At 37.4% G+C, this 12978-nt stretch overlaps 1 protein-coding gene across 10 annotated transcripts in view; it reads left to right on the forward strand.

Moving 5' to 3' along the window:
- Positions 1–9501, forward strand: part of LOC117411683 (tight junction protein ZO-2-like) — a 46301-nt gene extending 36800 nt beyond the window's left edge. For all 10 annotated transcript variants that reach the window (XM_034019355.3, XM_034019357.3, XM_059035232.1 and 7 more), the window contains 11 exons: positions 417–636; positions 1046–1230; positions 1655–1750; positions 1841–1920; positions 2237–2447; positions 2799–2899; positions 3402–3623; positions 6999–7109; positions 7492–7815; positions 8255–8340; positions 8674–9501. In XM_034019355.3, coding sequence (XP_033875246.2) covers positions 417–636; positions 1046–1230; positions 1655–1750; positions 1841–1920; positions 2237–2447; positions 2799–2899; positions 3402–3623; positions 6999–7109; positions 7492–7815; positions 8255–8340; positions 8674–8839 — 1802 coding nt within the window. In that variant the 3' untranslated portion in view covers positions 8840–9501. The remainder of the gene's footprint in view (positions 1–416; positions 637–1045; positions 1231–1654; positions 1751–1840; positions 1921–2236; positions 2448–2798; positions 2900–3401; positions 3624–6998; positions 7110–7491; positions 7816–8254; positions 8341–8673) is intronic.
- The last annotated feature ends 3477 nt before the right edge of the window (positions 9502–12978 follow it).

The raw sequence follows: 12978 nt of genomic DNA on the forward strand, positions 1-12978 counted from the left end.
ATTTTTTTGTGGTTATGAAGTCTGTAGGATACTTTTTGTGGGGGGTACTGGCAGATTTTGAAAGATGTCATCTGTCTTGAGGTGCATGTCCCTGTAAAGACTGCATTGCCTTTTCTTTTTTTGTTGTTGTTTAGCAATTCAATTGGTGCCTCCACCTGCTAATTTCCATTGCTCTCCAGTAAAAAAAAAACAAAAAAACACAGCATATTGTATCTGACGGGTGTAACAACTTTACACCAAGATCCAATAAATAAGAGCACTAATTAATAGGATTCAGAGCTACTCCCTACTAGTATTTGTTTCCCCAGTTGAAGAAATTGATCAAAAGAATTGCATGCTAGGTTTTAATACACAATTCTAATGTGTTCCCTTGATTTTTTTTTTTTTTTTTTAATTTTTATTATTATTTTTTACAGTTTACAAGGACATAGTTTCCTCTGGCCGGGGTGATTCGTTCTTTATTAGGACCCACTTTGAGTTTGAAAAGGAGTCCACACAGAGCCTGTCGTTCACACGAGGAGAGATCTTTAAAGTGCTCGACTCCCTGTACGATGGAAAATTGGGAAACTGGCTGGCAGTGAGAACTGGACGTGACAACAAACTGCTGGACAAAGGCATTATTCCAAACAAAAGCAGGTAGCTTAACATGTGTGAGGTTGTTGGAACAGTGGTTATCATGGTGGGACATTTGGCAGAGCTACTGTGTGGTGCAATGAGTCAATAGGAGATCGGTTGCTTTTAAGGAAGCCTGTGATGTATTATATAGCTGTTTGATTTATATTGAGCTGCATCTTTAGTGGTTTCTCTGCTGAAATGAATATCATATCCATTAAAAAGTGACAGTTTGCTTAGCAATTAGTTTAGGGGAGCAAAAAATCATTACACATACCCAAGAAAAGGTTTAAATCAAGCTTAAATTTATGTAGACTTTTCAAATTATTGATTTCATACCTTATAGTCTTCTGTCATGCAAGCACCTAGTACCAAATACACGCACATGATAGAACGCTACAACATTTGGCCAATGATTTGTCCTTTGTTTCAGAGCTGATCAGATGGCCAGTGTTCAAAATGCCCAGAAAGGTGCTGGCAATGGCAGAGGGGACTTCTGGAGGTCGCGTGGACAGAGGGCAGGCATGAAGAAGAACTTGAAGAAGAGCCGTGAGGATCTTACAGCCATTCCTGTCACCACCAAGTTCCCTGCTTATGAGAGAGTTGTGTTAAGAGAAGGTACTTTAGGCCCTGGAGCTCCAGAACAGTATCTACTCCTGCTTTTATATACAGCTATGGACAACATTTTTGCATCCCCTAGAAATAGCAGTAGTAGCAGTATTTCATGTTAGATTTCAAAATGTCACATTTTTCAATTTCTGTCATTTTTTCGTTAAGTATATGGAAAACAACACATGGGTATATAATTCAATATGTTAATGTAACATTATTCAGCAGGTTTCATTTGACTTTATGAAGCAAAATTAGTTCTATGGGGGATGCAAAAACTTTTGCCCATAGCTGTAGATTTTTTAATAACAGTAAGTGGATTGTTTTTATAAGCAAGACGTGAACACAAATATAGTTGTGTGTGTGTATTGCTTTCCTTGTCTTGTACATACCCACTAAGATTTATTTCCTTGTCTTTCTTTTCTTTTTGTAGCTGGTTTTAGAAGACCCGTAGTTTTGTTTGGTCCCATTGCAGATGCAGCAAATGAGAAGCTGGGCGCAGACTTACCAGATGAGTTTGTAGTTGCCAGTAAGTATTCAATTCAGAGATATAGATTTGAATGAAGTGGTATTTTGTGTATTGCTTCATATTGGTGATGTTGACTGTTTTTCCTTGCAGCAACTGAACCAAAGGATGCAGGTTCTGAGAAATCCTCAGGAGTGGTCCGTCTAAACACTATCAGACAGATTATTGAACAGGTGAACTGAATTTTATGCATTTTATGAGAACATACAGCTTGTACAAGTGTGTGGCCAGCATGCAATAAGGTTGCTCCTATATATAGAAAAAAGTATTGCAGTATCTCAGAAACACACAATATATTTTGCATGTTATTTATTTTGAGAAGATATATATTGTTTGTGTTCAAAAAACATACTTGAGATTTGTTATTTTTGTTTTGCGTATACAAATCTATTCAGAGCAACACTATACTGTACAGGTTTTATTTTTCTTTGAAAGCTAGAAAATATAATTAAACTTCCTCTAACTACTGTATCTCAATTGAATTACCAGGAAAAGCACGCTTTGCTGGACGTGACTCCCAAGGCTGTAGATTTGCTCAACTACACACAGTGGTATCCGATTGTGATTTTATTCAACCCCGACAGCAAGCAGGGAGTAAAAACCCTGAGACAGAGAGTGTGTCCAGCCTCTTCCAAGAGCGCGCGCAAGCTTTACGAGCAAGCTGTGAAACTCAAGAAAACCTGCTCTCATCTTTTCACAGGTAAAATATGCATGTTACTGTATATATATATTTTTTTCAAATGTTGTGTTTTTTTTATATATAAAAACTTACAAAAGTTACAAATGCACTCCCAGTTCTTAATACTGTAGCTAATTGTTTCCTGGAGTGCTTTCAGACAGCTTCTTTAAGGGTTCCAGTGAGTGTGCTGCAGCCCACATTCTTGTGGACATTATAATCTAGGTCATGGTGACCTACTTATGCAAGAGGTGATTGGTGCTTGGGCATTTGTTACATTGTAAATGCTGCTGTGTTGGTACTGATATTTTATTTATTTTCTTGACAAAAATGTGTGCTACTAAACATATGTTTATATACTTTTTATTTTTACAGCAATTATTGATTTAAATTCTGCTAATGATGGCTGGTATGGCAGTGTGAAGGATACAATAAGAGAGCAGCAGGCTCAGGCAGTCTGGGTATCTGAAGGAAAGGTAGTTTATGTTTTAAGTACACTCTTCTAATCTTATTACTGTACCCAAAGGGGGTTCTGGAAAATGCTGTATTTTGCTACCATTTTGTTCCAGAGTAAATACATTATTCTTCTAAATCAGTGATTGATGACTAGTAGCAAACAAATACTTCAATTGCACTCCTTATAAAAAACGATTCACTACTCTGTGCTGCAAGTCCGTATGAAAGATTAATAACCTGAATGTTTTTTATTAAAGGAATGTCAAAATGAACAAATACTGGCAATTCTGTTGTTATGCAGTTTGATGTCAACAGTATATGTAATAATATATATTTTAAGTTTCTTACAAAAATACACAGATTCTCCAATATTAAAAAATATGTAAATTCAGCTTAAAGAAATTTGGAGGAAAACTGATGCGCAAATGTTTGGGACAGAAATTGTTAGCACATACTTTGGTTGTAGTTTTATAGCTTGGTTTTGTTTTATTTATTTTTTTTCTCGTAATGTGTCTCTTGCAGCTTGAAGGGATCGAGGAAGATCTGGACCTTCACGATGACCGCATGTCCTACCTGTCTGCCATGGGTGCCGATTACCTGAGCTGTGACAGCCGCCTGACTAGCGACTATGAGGACACCGCTGACGAGGGAGGAGCCTACACTGACAATGAGCTGGATGAGCTGCCAGATGAGCCTCCGGTTTCAGCCATCGGTCGATCATCAGAGCCTGTAGTTACAGATGAGGTAAGGGCGATGCCCTGTCAGCAGTGTTTCTAGACTATAACTGGGTTGAGCAGTGTCTCAAGAGTTACTGTTTGGATCATTTGAAAAGTAGATAGTGTTTTGGCTCATTGCTTGAAATTACTTTTTTTTTTTTACTTCATTCATGAGATCTATCTTTTCTCCTTTTTAGGTTATATTGCTTCTTATTATAAAATAGCTTGAAGCTTCTCTTGTGCTCCTGCTGTCTCGTTGTGGTACTATGTCATTCCACAGTTTATAAAGATTAATATTTTATATTTTACAGTAAATAGGAAACTATAAAGGGGGACCTGGTTATGTCAATACTTTAAATTCAGTAATGTCAAACAAATCCTCTTCACAGGTGCAGCCCATGCTTCTATTATTTATGTGCAAGTCTGTAAGGCCTCGTGTACACACACACACACTGCGGTTAGCATGACAGCCATATTAACAAACTGCACTCGCTGCGGTTGTTTGTTTTGCACACACGCCTTTCATTACTGAAGTGAGCGACTCCCTGTTTAAACTAACAACTGTACCACCATTACACGACATTCACTAGGTTTGTGTGGCGGCAGCATGGAGGCTGTGTTTTTGAATATTATACAGAATATTATACAACTGTACTTTGATTAAATACAAAAAGTATATTATATGTAAGCACTATTTACCATCAGTTGCTGCGCATTAAGTAACCAAACCTGAATTAATAACAGAACTCTCTACTTGTTCTGAACCGGATTAACTAGTGCGGTTGTCGCTGCCTTTTGCAACCAAACTCTGTGTGTACTTAAACCGTATTAAGAGCAAAAGGTGAACTCGCACGCATTTAGGCTGTGTGTGTACAAGGCCTAAGTGTCTTCTTTTTAGTCCAAAAGTTGCGGCCACAGCTTGTTTCGGTTTTGGTTCAGTCAGTTCAAGTACCATAAAAAAAAAATAATAATAATACAAACAGGCTGCCTTTATATACTTGCTTTCAAAATGGATTCACAGTATTTGTTCAAAAAAGAGAAATAAACAGATTATTAGAGCATTTGTATAATTCGAGAGACAGTCCTTATCACTGTTTGCCAAGTCATCATTTGAAACCAAACATTTTAGATGCAAACTTTTACTGCTGTTTTGCAGGTAGACATTGAAGAGTCTCTGTTTAGTCAGTCGGCTGCTCCTTTTGGTATTTCATTCTTATTCATTACGTCGGTGGTGTAAGAATGCATTAAGCTGCAGCCTGATCTCTCCTTTTGAGGCTTTTAGTCAGGTTTCTAACAACTTGGCCAAATCGAGAAAGGTCTGTCGGCATCAACTGAATGTGGCGGAATGGATAAATATCTTATTGCAAGTTTGGCTAAAGCTGGCCATCTTTCTGTATAAACCAGTACTTTGCAGCATCTACATCATGATTTGCTTCTGCACCAACCGAGCTGTAACTCAGAAATGTGTGATATTCCTCTTCGACGTTCTTCATCAAATTTGAGTGAGACCACTCCGAGAAAAACGTGGTCTGCATCTTCCAATTGCAGTAACCTGATTAGGCTCGTAGTATCCTTTCAACTTTTGTGCTGTATCAAAACAGATTGAAACAAAGTGTTAAAATATTTCAGTGCTCGGGTTGTTATTCTGTGCCTTACTCTCAAAACCTTTGATTGCAGACAGCAACAAATTCAAATTGATTCTTCAAGTTTTAATTTTGCAACGCTTGAGACAATTCAGTAAGCATTCGCTGAAGTTGCTGGCTCTTCTTCGGCCTCAATGAAACGTTCATACTAGTGAATTTGATCACTGTGGTACAATACTGTTCCAAACCACGAGTTCTAAATTCTAGTCAGTGCTGGTACTGGGTCAAGAGCTTCAGTTTGAAATGGACTGCTTTCAAATATTTCTTGTGCTGCGTCTTTCTTGCTGGGGAGCAATACTTGCTCCCATACTATGACAAATCGGTTCATATCTGATCTTGTGCCGCAACTTGCTTGCAAGTGATGTGAACTGTATTTGAAAACAAGCCTTCCAGAAACTGCCCAAACTTTTGTAATGTACAGAACGTTATCTGTTAGAAACACAGATACCCGACCTTGCTCACAGGAGCAATTCACAAAGTTGGGTTTTGTGCATTTCGTAAACTTTTGGCAAATAATTCTTCCACAATGTAACACAATCCTTTTTATTGCTGTAACCATGCGTAGCATAAACCTATCAACGAGTAAGACTCACTGATTGGCTGTGGAGGATGAGGTGGCATGCTAGCAACAGAGAATGTGAGGATGACATTTCCATTCCTGTTTCAGTTCTCCCTTTTTTAATTTTTTTTATAGATATCTTTTGTAACGAAGATACAAAATCAATAAAAAGTCACTGCAGTCTTTAACCCTTTGCGGTCCTATGTCGGACCTGGTCCGACATTGCAATTATTCCTATCCGGTCCAATGTCGGACACTGTCCGACATCATCAAAAAAACTCAAAAAACGGGTTTCTAGTCGTTTTTTCTCCGGAAAAAGCCGAGAAAACCATTCAATGGCCGAGTGGGAGCGACAGGAGCCGAGACAAGCCGAAAAAAAAAAAAAAATAAGGACGTATCTCATGAATAGTCATACTTGCCCCTGGCATCAGATAATGGCGGCCATAAGGAAACAAGCTGGCTGTTACTGCATCAGCGCTCAGAGAATATCACGGACATTTGCAGAGCTTTTTTCAGATGTTATAGTAATAAAATAATGACTTGGATCGCATTTATTGAGGCGTTTGGTGATAAAACGAGTGATCAGGAGATGATTGATCGGTATGTACGACTATTATTATTATTATTTTTTTTCTTAGCATATGTGAAAGCTATAGCGAACGAAAGGGTGGGGCGGGGCTGGAGATGCCTAGTGAGTGCTTTGTTGATATGCAGGGCCTTTTAAACTCGTTTGACTGTGGAAAAAAAATACTTTTAAACAGCGCGTCTAAAATTAACTGCGCGTGTGAAAATAAATTGGACCTGACACGCACTTAATAAATGGACTGCAAAGGGTTAACAGTTGAAGCAACTGTAATAAGTTGCGGTGTATGTTAAAACTTGCGGTTTCCACAACAAAATAGCGGTGCATGATTTTCTTGTGTATATGGATATGGATGTATTTTTCGAAATGTAAGTAATATGGAAACAGCAGCATATAATATGCAATATATGGTGACTGGGGAAATACAAAAAAATACAAAAAAAATCATGACCAGCAGAATATTATCTCCTGTTTTCAAGGTATTCTTCCACAAGGTGAATATCATGAATCTCATAAATTGAGAAAAACAGAAAATCATTTGTTAAAAATATGGAACCATGAAAAGCAGTCCATAATTGTATCAAGCACTGCTAACGGACAGCTCTACTTTCCTTTTAGAACTTGAAGAGGCACAGTCCAGAGCCCAGATCTAATATGAGAAGAGCAGCCAGCAGGGAGATGCTGAGAGAACCCAGCCCCCCTCCCTCATTCAGACCAGAACCACCAAAGGTAAGCAAGCATTGCTGAAAGCAGTTCCACAAACTGCATGTGGCATTGCGGGCTTGGACTTTCTCAAGGGAACTTCAAAGCTGTAAATTGGTTTGTACTAAATAATGTTCTTTGTCTGTTGCAAATGTACAGCTTAGGTTTATTCAGTGTAAGCTTCCAAACTGCTGTGGATAATGGAATAAATAAAACTACATGTTACGACCTGAATTGTTAGGTGTGCCATTGAATAGGGCTAAAATTTTGAATTTGCAAATAAACATTTCATGAGTAAAAATGAATGGCATGTAAAGCACAAAAAGCACAAGCTTTTCCATGACCACATAGTCCCTTCATGAGATACTCAGAATTAATATTTACAGTATTACTGTATTTCCTTATTCAGGCAAAAGTCAGAGAAGACGTGCCCAGGCAGCAGTACGATTCTCACTCCAGCAGCCAGAGCCCTGCCAGCAGTGACCACCCCAGAAGCCAGGACTCTCAAGGAGGGAAGACCCAGCCTCCTCCCGTTGCACTAAAACCTTCCTTCACAAGAGCTGCCAAACCACCACCTCCGAGCAGCCAGCCTCCAGAAGAGGATGCCCCCGAGGACAGTGTCCATGATCCGGCAGTGAAGTCTGTGCTGGGAAAGGTGAAAGCCTTTGAAAAGATGGACCATAAAGCCAGGGCACAAAGGATACAAGAACTGCAGGAAGCCCAGAATGCAAGGGTCAGTGAACTGTTCATTAGTTTGATGTGACAGATGCAATTAAACATCTGTAAAATTTAACTGAGAAAAAAAAACGCTTATTTTTATGTATTTGTCTGCTGAAAATGTGCCCTTTTTGTTGGACAAATCCTTATTAATTAAACAGTAACATATATGCTGATCAGTGTTTTGGTGTGTGAGCTTTGCATTCATTCTCTTATACCTGAAATCAGTATTGCTATGTGTTAAAGGACAGTTTGAATTAGTTTGAAACACAGGAGGTTAAGTATTTGTTTTTGTTGAATGCTGAAATTCCTTGCATTCCGTGTTGCATGGAGAGAGACCATTCTTCACTGTGTAATAAAGGCAGATTAGAACTACCTGTGTGTTACTTTTGCATATAGCCCAATTGTTACTAATGTTAAAACGGAAATTGTTATTTTTTTTCATTATTTTGTAGCTTGAAATAGCCCAGAAGCATCCTGACCTATACGCTGTCCCAATCAAATTGCAAAACCCAGAGCAGAATCGACCACAGCCAATAGGGTAAGAGAAAGTCGATTTTTTATCAAATTGTGAAAAACTTGGTTAGGGAATTTTAAGATTGTCTGTCTGTATGCAATACCTGCATGTTCACTTACAGAATATGTCTAGAGTTCATTTGTGATAAACCTTGCAGCATCTCATTCATTTAAAAGACAATCAATTCAAACCTAATAGGGCAATCTCTTCCCCATTACCAAAGTGAAGTAGTTACCACTTTGAATAAGAAAAACACATATTTTTACACACATGCATTTACAAATATTCTGTCAATTTAGGAGGGTCACTACCACTTTGACAGCGCTTTTCCAATTAACAAATAAATTATCTTTTCAGTTCCAGCTCCAGACCAGAGCCACAGAAACCTCCTAAGCCCCATGCTGCTGATGGAACATACTACCACAGTGATGAGGAGGAAGAAGAGTACCGCAGACAGCTGGCACACCAGACAAAGCAAGGCTATTATGTAAATCCACAAAAATATAGGGACACTGAGCTTTAGAAGGACTATCCCAGTCTAACTCCAGAAAGTGCATGTGGACACCATTCCAAAGATGCTTCCTGCACAAAAATACACTCGGAGGCCTCTTGCTTTTAAGTCATATCTTTTGCTGTTGCTTCAAAGAAGTGAAATTATCTGTCCAAATGGATGGTATCTCATTTAATCAGGAATCACTTGCTACTGTTTTGTTTGTTTTTGTCTATGCAAATATTGTATTCAAAGCAAGTTAATGTTGTAGCTTTTTCTTGTTTAAATATAAACTGACTAAATTATTCCTCTGGTCTAGAGTTTTGTTTAAGTGCCTTTTTCTTTCTGGACAAACATCATTATGTGCACACTGGAGAATAAAAGTAGTTAATTCCATATATTAACAAAGTAAGCTGAGAATTGTAGAAAGTTCTAAAAGATCACGTATGTGTTTATCTGGTATATCCTTGGTTGACCAATGTATTTTTATAGCACCTGAATGATTTACATTTGCTTGATTTTGTAACCTTATTTACTCTCACAAGTCTGTATATAAGTGCTTCATATTAATTCCTGGATGACCAGTGTTTTTTGTATAATACATCCTGTTTAAAACTAAGACTAAACTGTTTTCAGTACTTTTTATGTGTGACACTTCACCAAAAAAAATGAATAAAAACAAACCTGATGCTATACATATGTATAAAGTGTGTATTTTCCCTCAATGTGTTGGCACAGTTGAATCTTGTCTGCTGTAATTGCATGTTCCCGTGGTTGAGGCACAAAGTACAGATTGAAACAATAGAAAAAATCATATCAGATTGTGGTAAGGGCACTTGTGTGCAGATATTTAACACTTATATTTATGTTCCTTGCAGCAGAAATGACTCGTGAGATTTGGATAGTTTATTAAACGCACATAGGAACAGTGGGAACACCTTCATTTAGTAGTTGCTTGCTAACTCACTCATCTTGACTCAGCAGTATCTTGTCTCCAAGTACTTCAGGAGTGTTTGTTTGCCAAATCTCTCTATTTTAACTTCCAAATGATGAATGAGATATTCACAGCAAAGGTTAGCACAACCGCAGTGTGCAATCCCAGAAGTGCATGCCCCTTGAACTGGATATTTTATATAAGCTGTCCCTATGCAGAAAGCTGAGGGAGGGTTGACTGTTGCTTGATTTGTTACCAAGTAACCATCAAGTGTAGTCAGCTTGGGAATTTTTTTTTTTGTGACATTTTTTAGTGTATATTATATACACACTTTTTAAACCTACTGTATTTTTTTCTTGAGAATGTTACAAATAGTGAATAGGTTACTATGGTAATGTGGCGTGGCAGCTTGCATTTCCCTCCAATGCGACCGGGACAGCCAGTACAGATGCTGAGTTTATTCACAATTTCTTCAGGCTGCTTCAACTTCTCTGTGAAAGGTGTATGTGTCTACCCAGAGAGGCTGAAACATCTATCTTACCAGTAAATGCAATTGAAAGGTCTTCAGTGTTTTTATGTTGCCTTCTAAACAGCACCTTTTTACAATCTCATACTGGATCATTTCATGATGTACCTTTTTTACAGGCACTGCATATCTGCTCCATACATTACTAGTCAGGATTTTGTTCTATGGTAATATTGTAAAGAGCATGAGTAGCTTTATTGATAGTAGGAAGTGTGTTCTTTTATTGACTTTGTATATGCTTCCCTTTTTCTATTTCAACTTTTGTTTGTTTCAAAATTGCAAACAGTAAAATGGTTCTGAGTAGGACCTGTCCCTCCAATACATATTTCAGACAAGTTCAAATCTGATCAGGATCCATAAACCTTATTGCTTAATGTACGAGATGCTATTCAGAAATACTAGAAATGCAGGATGACAACATTTTTTTTTTTCATTGCAGGCACATAACTGCGTGTGTGTAACCAACATAAGTTGAAGATAAACTAATGTATGTAAATTGATGGTCATTTAGGCATGGTTGCTGAGTAATGGTTAAGGTATGTACATTTGTCATTGGAGGCTACATTTGTTAACACTATATCTGAAAGTTTAATGACAGGATTGTAAAACAGTGATGAGTTGTTCTCATTTTTTCACAGCCACACAAGTAATTCTGGTCAATGTGTATTAAAAAATGCAACAGTAACATTAATTTTCTTTTAATAGGACACTCCCCGTCTGAAAACTGCAGGGTCAGGGTCAACTTGGCTGGGTGAAGGGCATGAAAAATATTGCCACATAGAGCTGACAGATACTGGTTTACTGCTACAACAATATAACATGTACTACATAGACTACACAACAGAGCATCTCATATAAAGCTGAAGAATGAATCCAGACATGAGGGAAACTCAGTAGTATATGATATTTACCTCGTATCACTTAATATAAAAGACAAAGGGTTACAGTTAGGGTTAGGTTTAGGGATAGAGTTAGGGAAAGCAGCTTACAAACTTGGTTTAAATCTTGACAGTTATGTTTTAAACAATTTAATCAGAACAAAGTCCCAAATTGTACAGAATTATAATCTAGCCAAAAAAACATTATTAAATAAAAAATAACATGTAAATGAAGTTTTAAACTAACAGAATGAAGACATGTGTTTCAGTAAATGCATTCATAAATGTTTGAGGAATAGTTTATTATATTCGATTGAAATTAGAGTCATATGAAAAACAAATGTACAACTATAGATAACTGAATTTAAATAAGGCATATGAAGCCGAGCCTGTCTCATGATTGCCTATCCCCTGGAGCGCCACGTTGCTTATGTAATAATCACATGGCGATGAGAGCTACAAGGCTGGATTGCAAGAGATTATATGTAGTCTTGAAATATTCACATTTGTGAATCTGGGAAAAATGCTGCACTCATTTCAAAGAACCCAGCTTTAAAAGAAGACCCGTGTTTTAACTGATGCTGATGTTTTGTGAAAGGTTTTTTTTCTGCAGTAACCGGTGATAATCCTTTTTAAGGAAATTGTTTCATCTGTTGCCCGTTGGTATTGAAACACAGACACCTGAGCGGTTCATTACCTCGGATTGCTCTGCTGTCACTAATCTGTGTTGTGTCTCTCAGGGACACTATTAACACAGCTGTCAACTGTTTGTTTTTCTTACTGCCTAGGCTGTGTCATCACAGTTCTCTTTCATTATTGTATTGTGCCAACTAAAGAAAATACGTTATTCCTGATAGATTTCGACTCATTTGGACCATTTTTCCAAGTAGATAAACCAACCCATGCAGTTTTGAGTGGATGATTGTAAAGCTGCTTCTGATCAGTTACAACAGCAGCATCTCAGAGTGGCCATCTGAATCATCCTGGGAATCCTAAAATAAGGCATGGTTCCACAGCAAACCCCCTGAAACCTTTCCTCTGATACACCTTGGCATTTAAAAGAAATAATACAAATTATTGGAAAACACACTGTTCTCCAGGTGAACTTCCTGAACATAAAGGAAGTTCCTCTTTAAGTTCACCCTTAGAAAACAAAAGACAACACATAACATGGAAAATGACATTATTTTGTTTAAGAGGTGGTGTAAAACAAATTATTCTGTTATGGTGAAAAAGGAATTCAAATTGTGTCAGAAATATTGAATTCGGCTTTTTAATTAAACCATGTAAATATGTCTGAATACAAGGGTGATCTGTAAATTAACTGAAATTAGGCATAATGTATCAATATTGAGTCCAAGGGTTACAGAAACAACAACAGAATAAATAAAAATAACAATAAAATAACTGAACTGACCTGTCAGATGAACTTTCTTTACCTTCCATTTTGAAGACGAGACCTTGGTGTCTTGAAATCTAATGGATTTGATCAATATTCAGCTGATACTATTACAAATCTTCTGCTGTTTACTTCATTAAAATAGACCCCGACATCTCAGCAGTTTCCAGGGAAGGGAAGGGTTAATGATTTCCAAACTCAGTATCTGCAGGTCTTTGAATTACCTGGATTACAGTGTGCAGGTGTGTTAAACCATTAAGTACCAAAAATCAGAAAACACGCTGTATTTATGTAATTTGATACATTACATTTTGAAAACTTTTGTGGTTAACAACATTAGAGTAAGTTATCATAACAATATAGTTAAAGAGAACATTAAAATAACAGGTAGATGCCAGTGAAAAAAATGTTCCAAAAAGTACAAAGTAGCCTGTC

The sequence above is a fragment of the Acipenser ruthenus genome, chromosome 1 (assembly GCF_902713425.1).
Source record: "Acipenser ruthenus chromosome 1, fAciRut3.2 maternal haplotype, whole genome shotgun sequence".
Taxonomy (NCBI): domain Eukaryota; kingdom Metazoa; phylum Chordata; class Actinopteri; order Acipenseriformes; family Acipenseridae; genus Acipenser; species Acipenser ruthenus.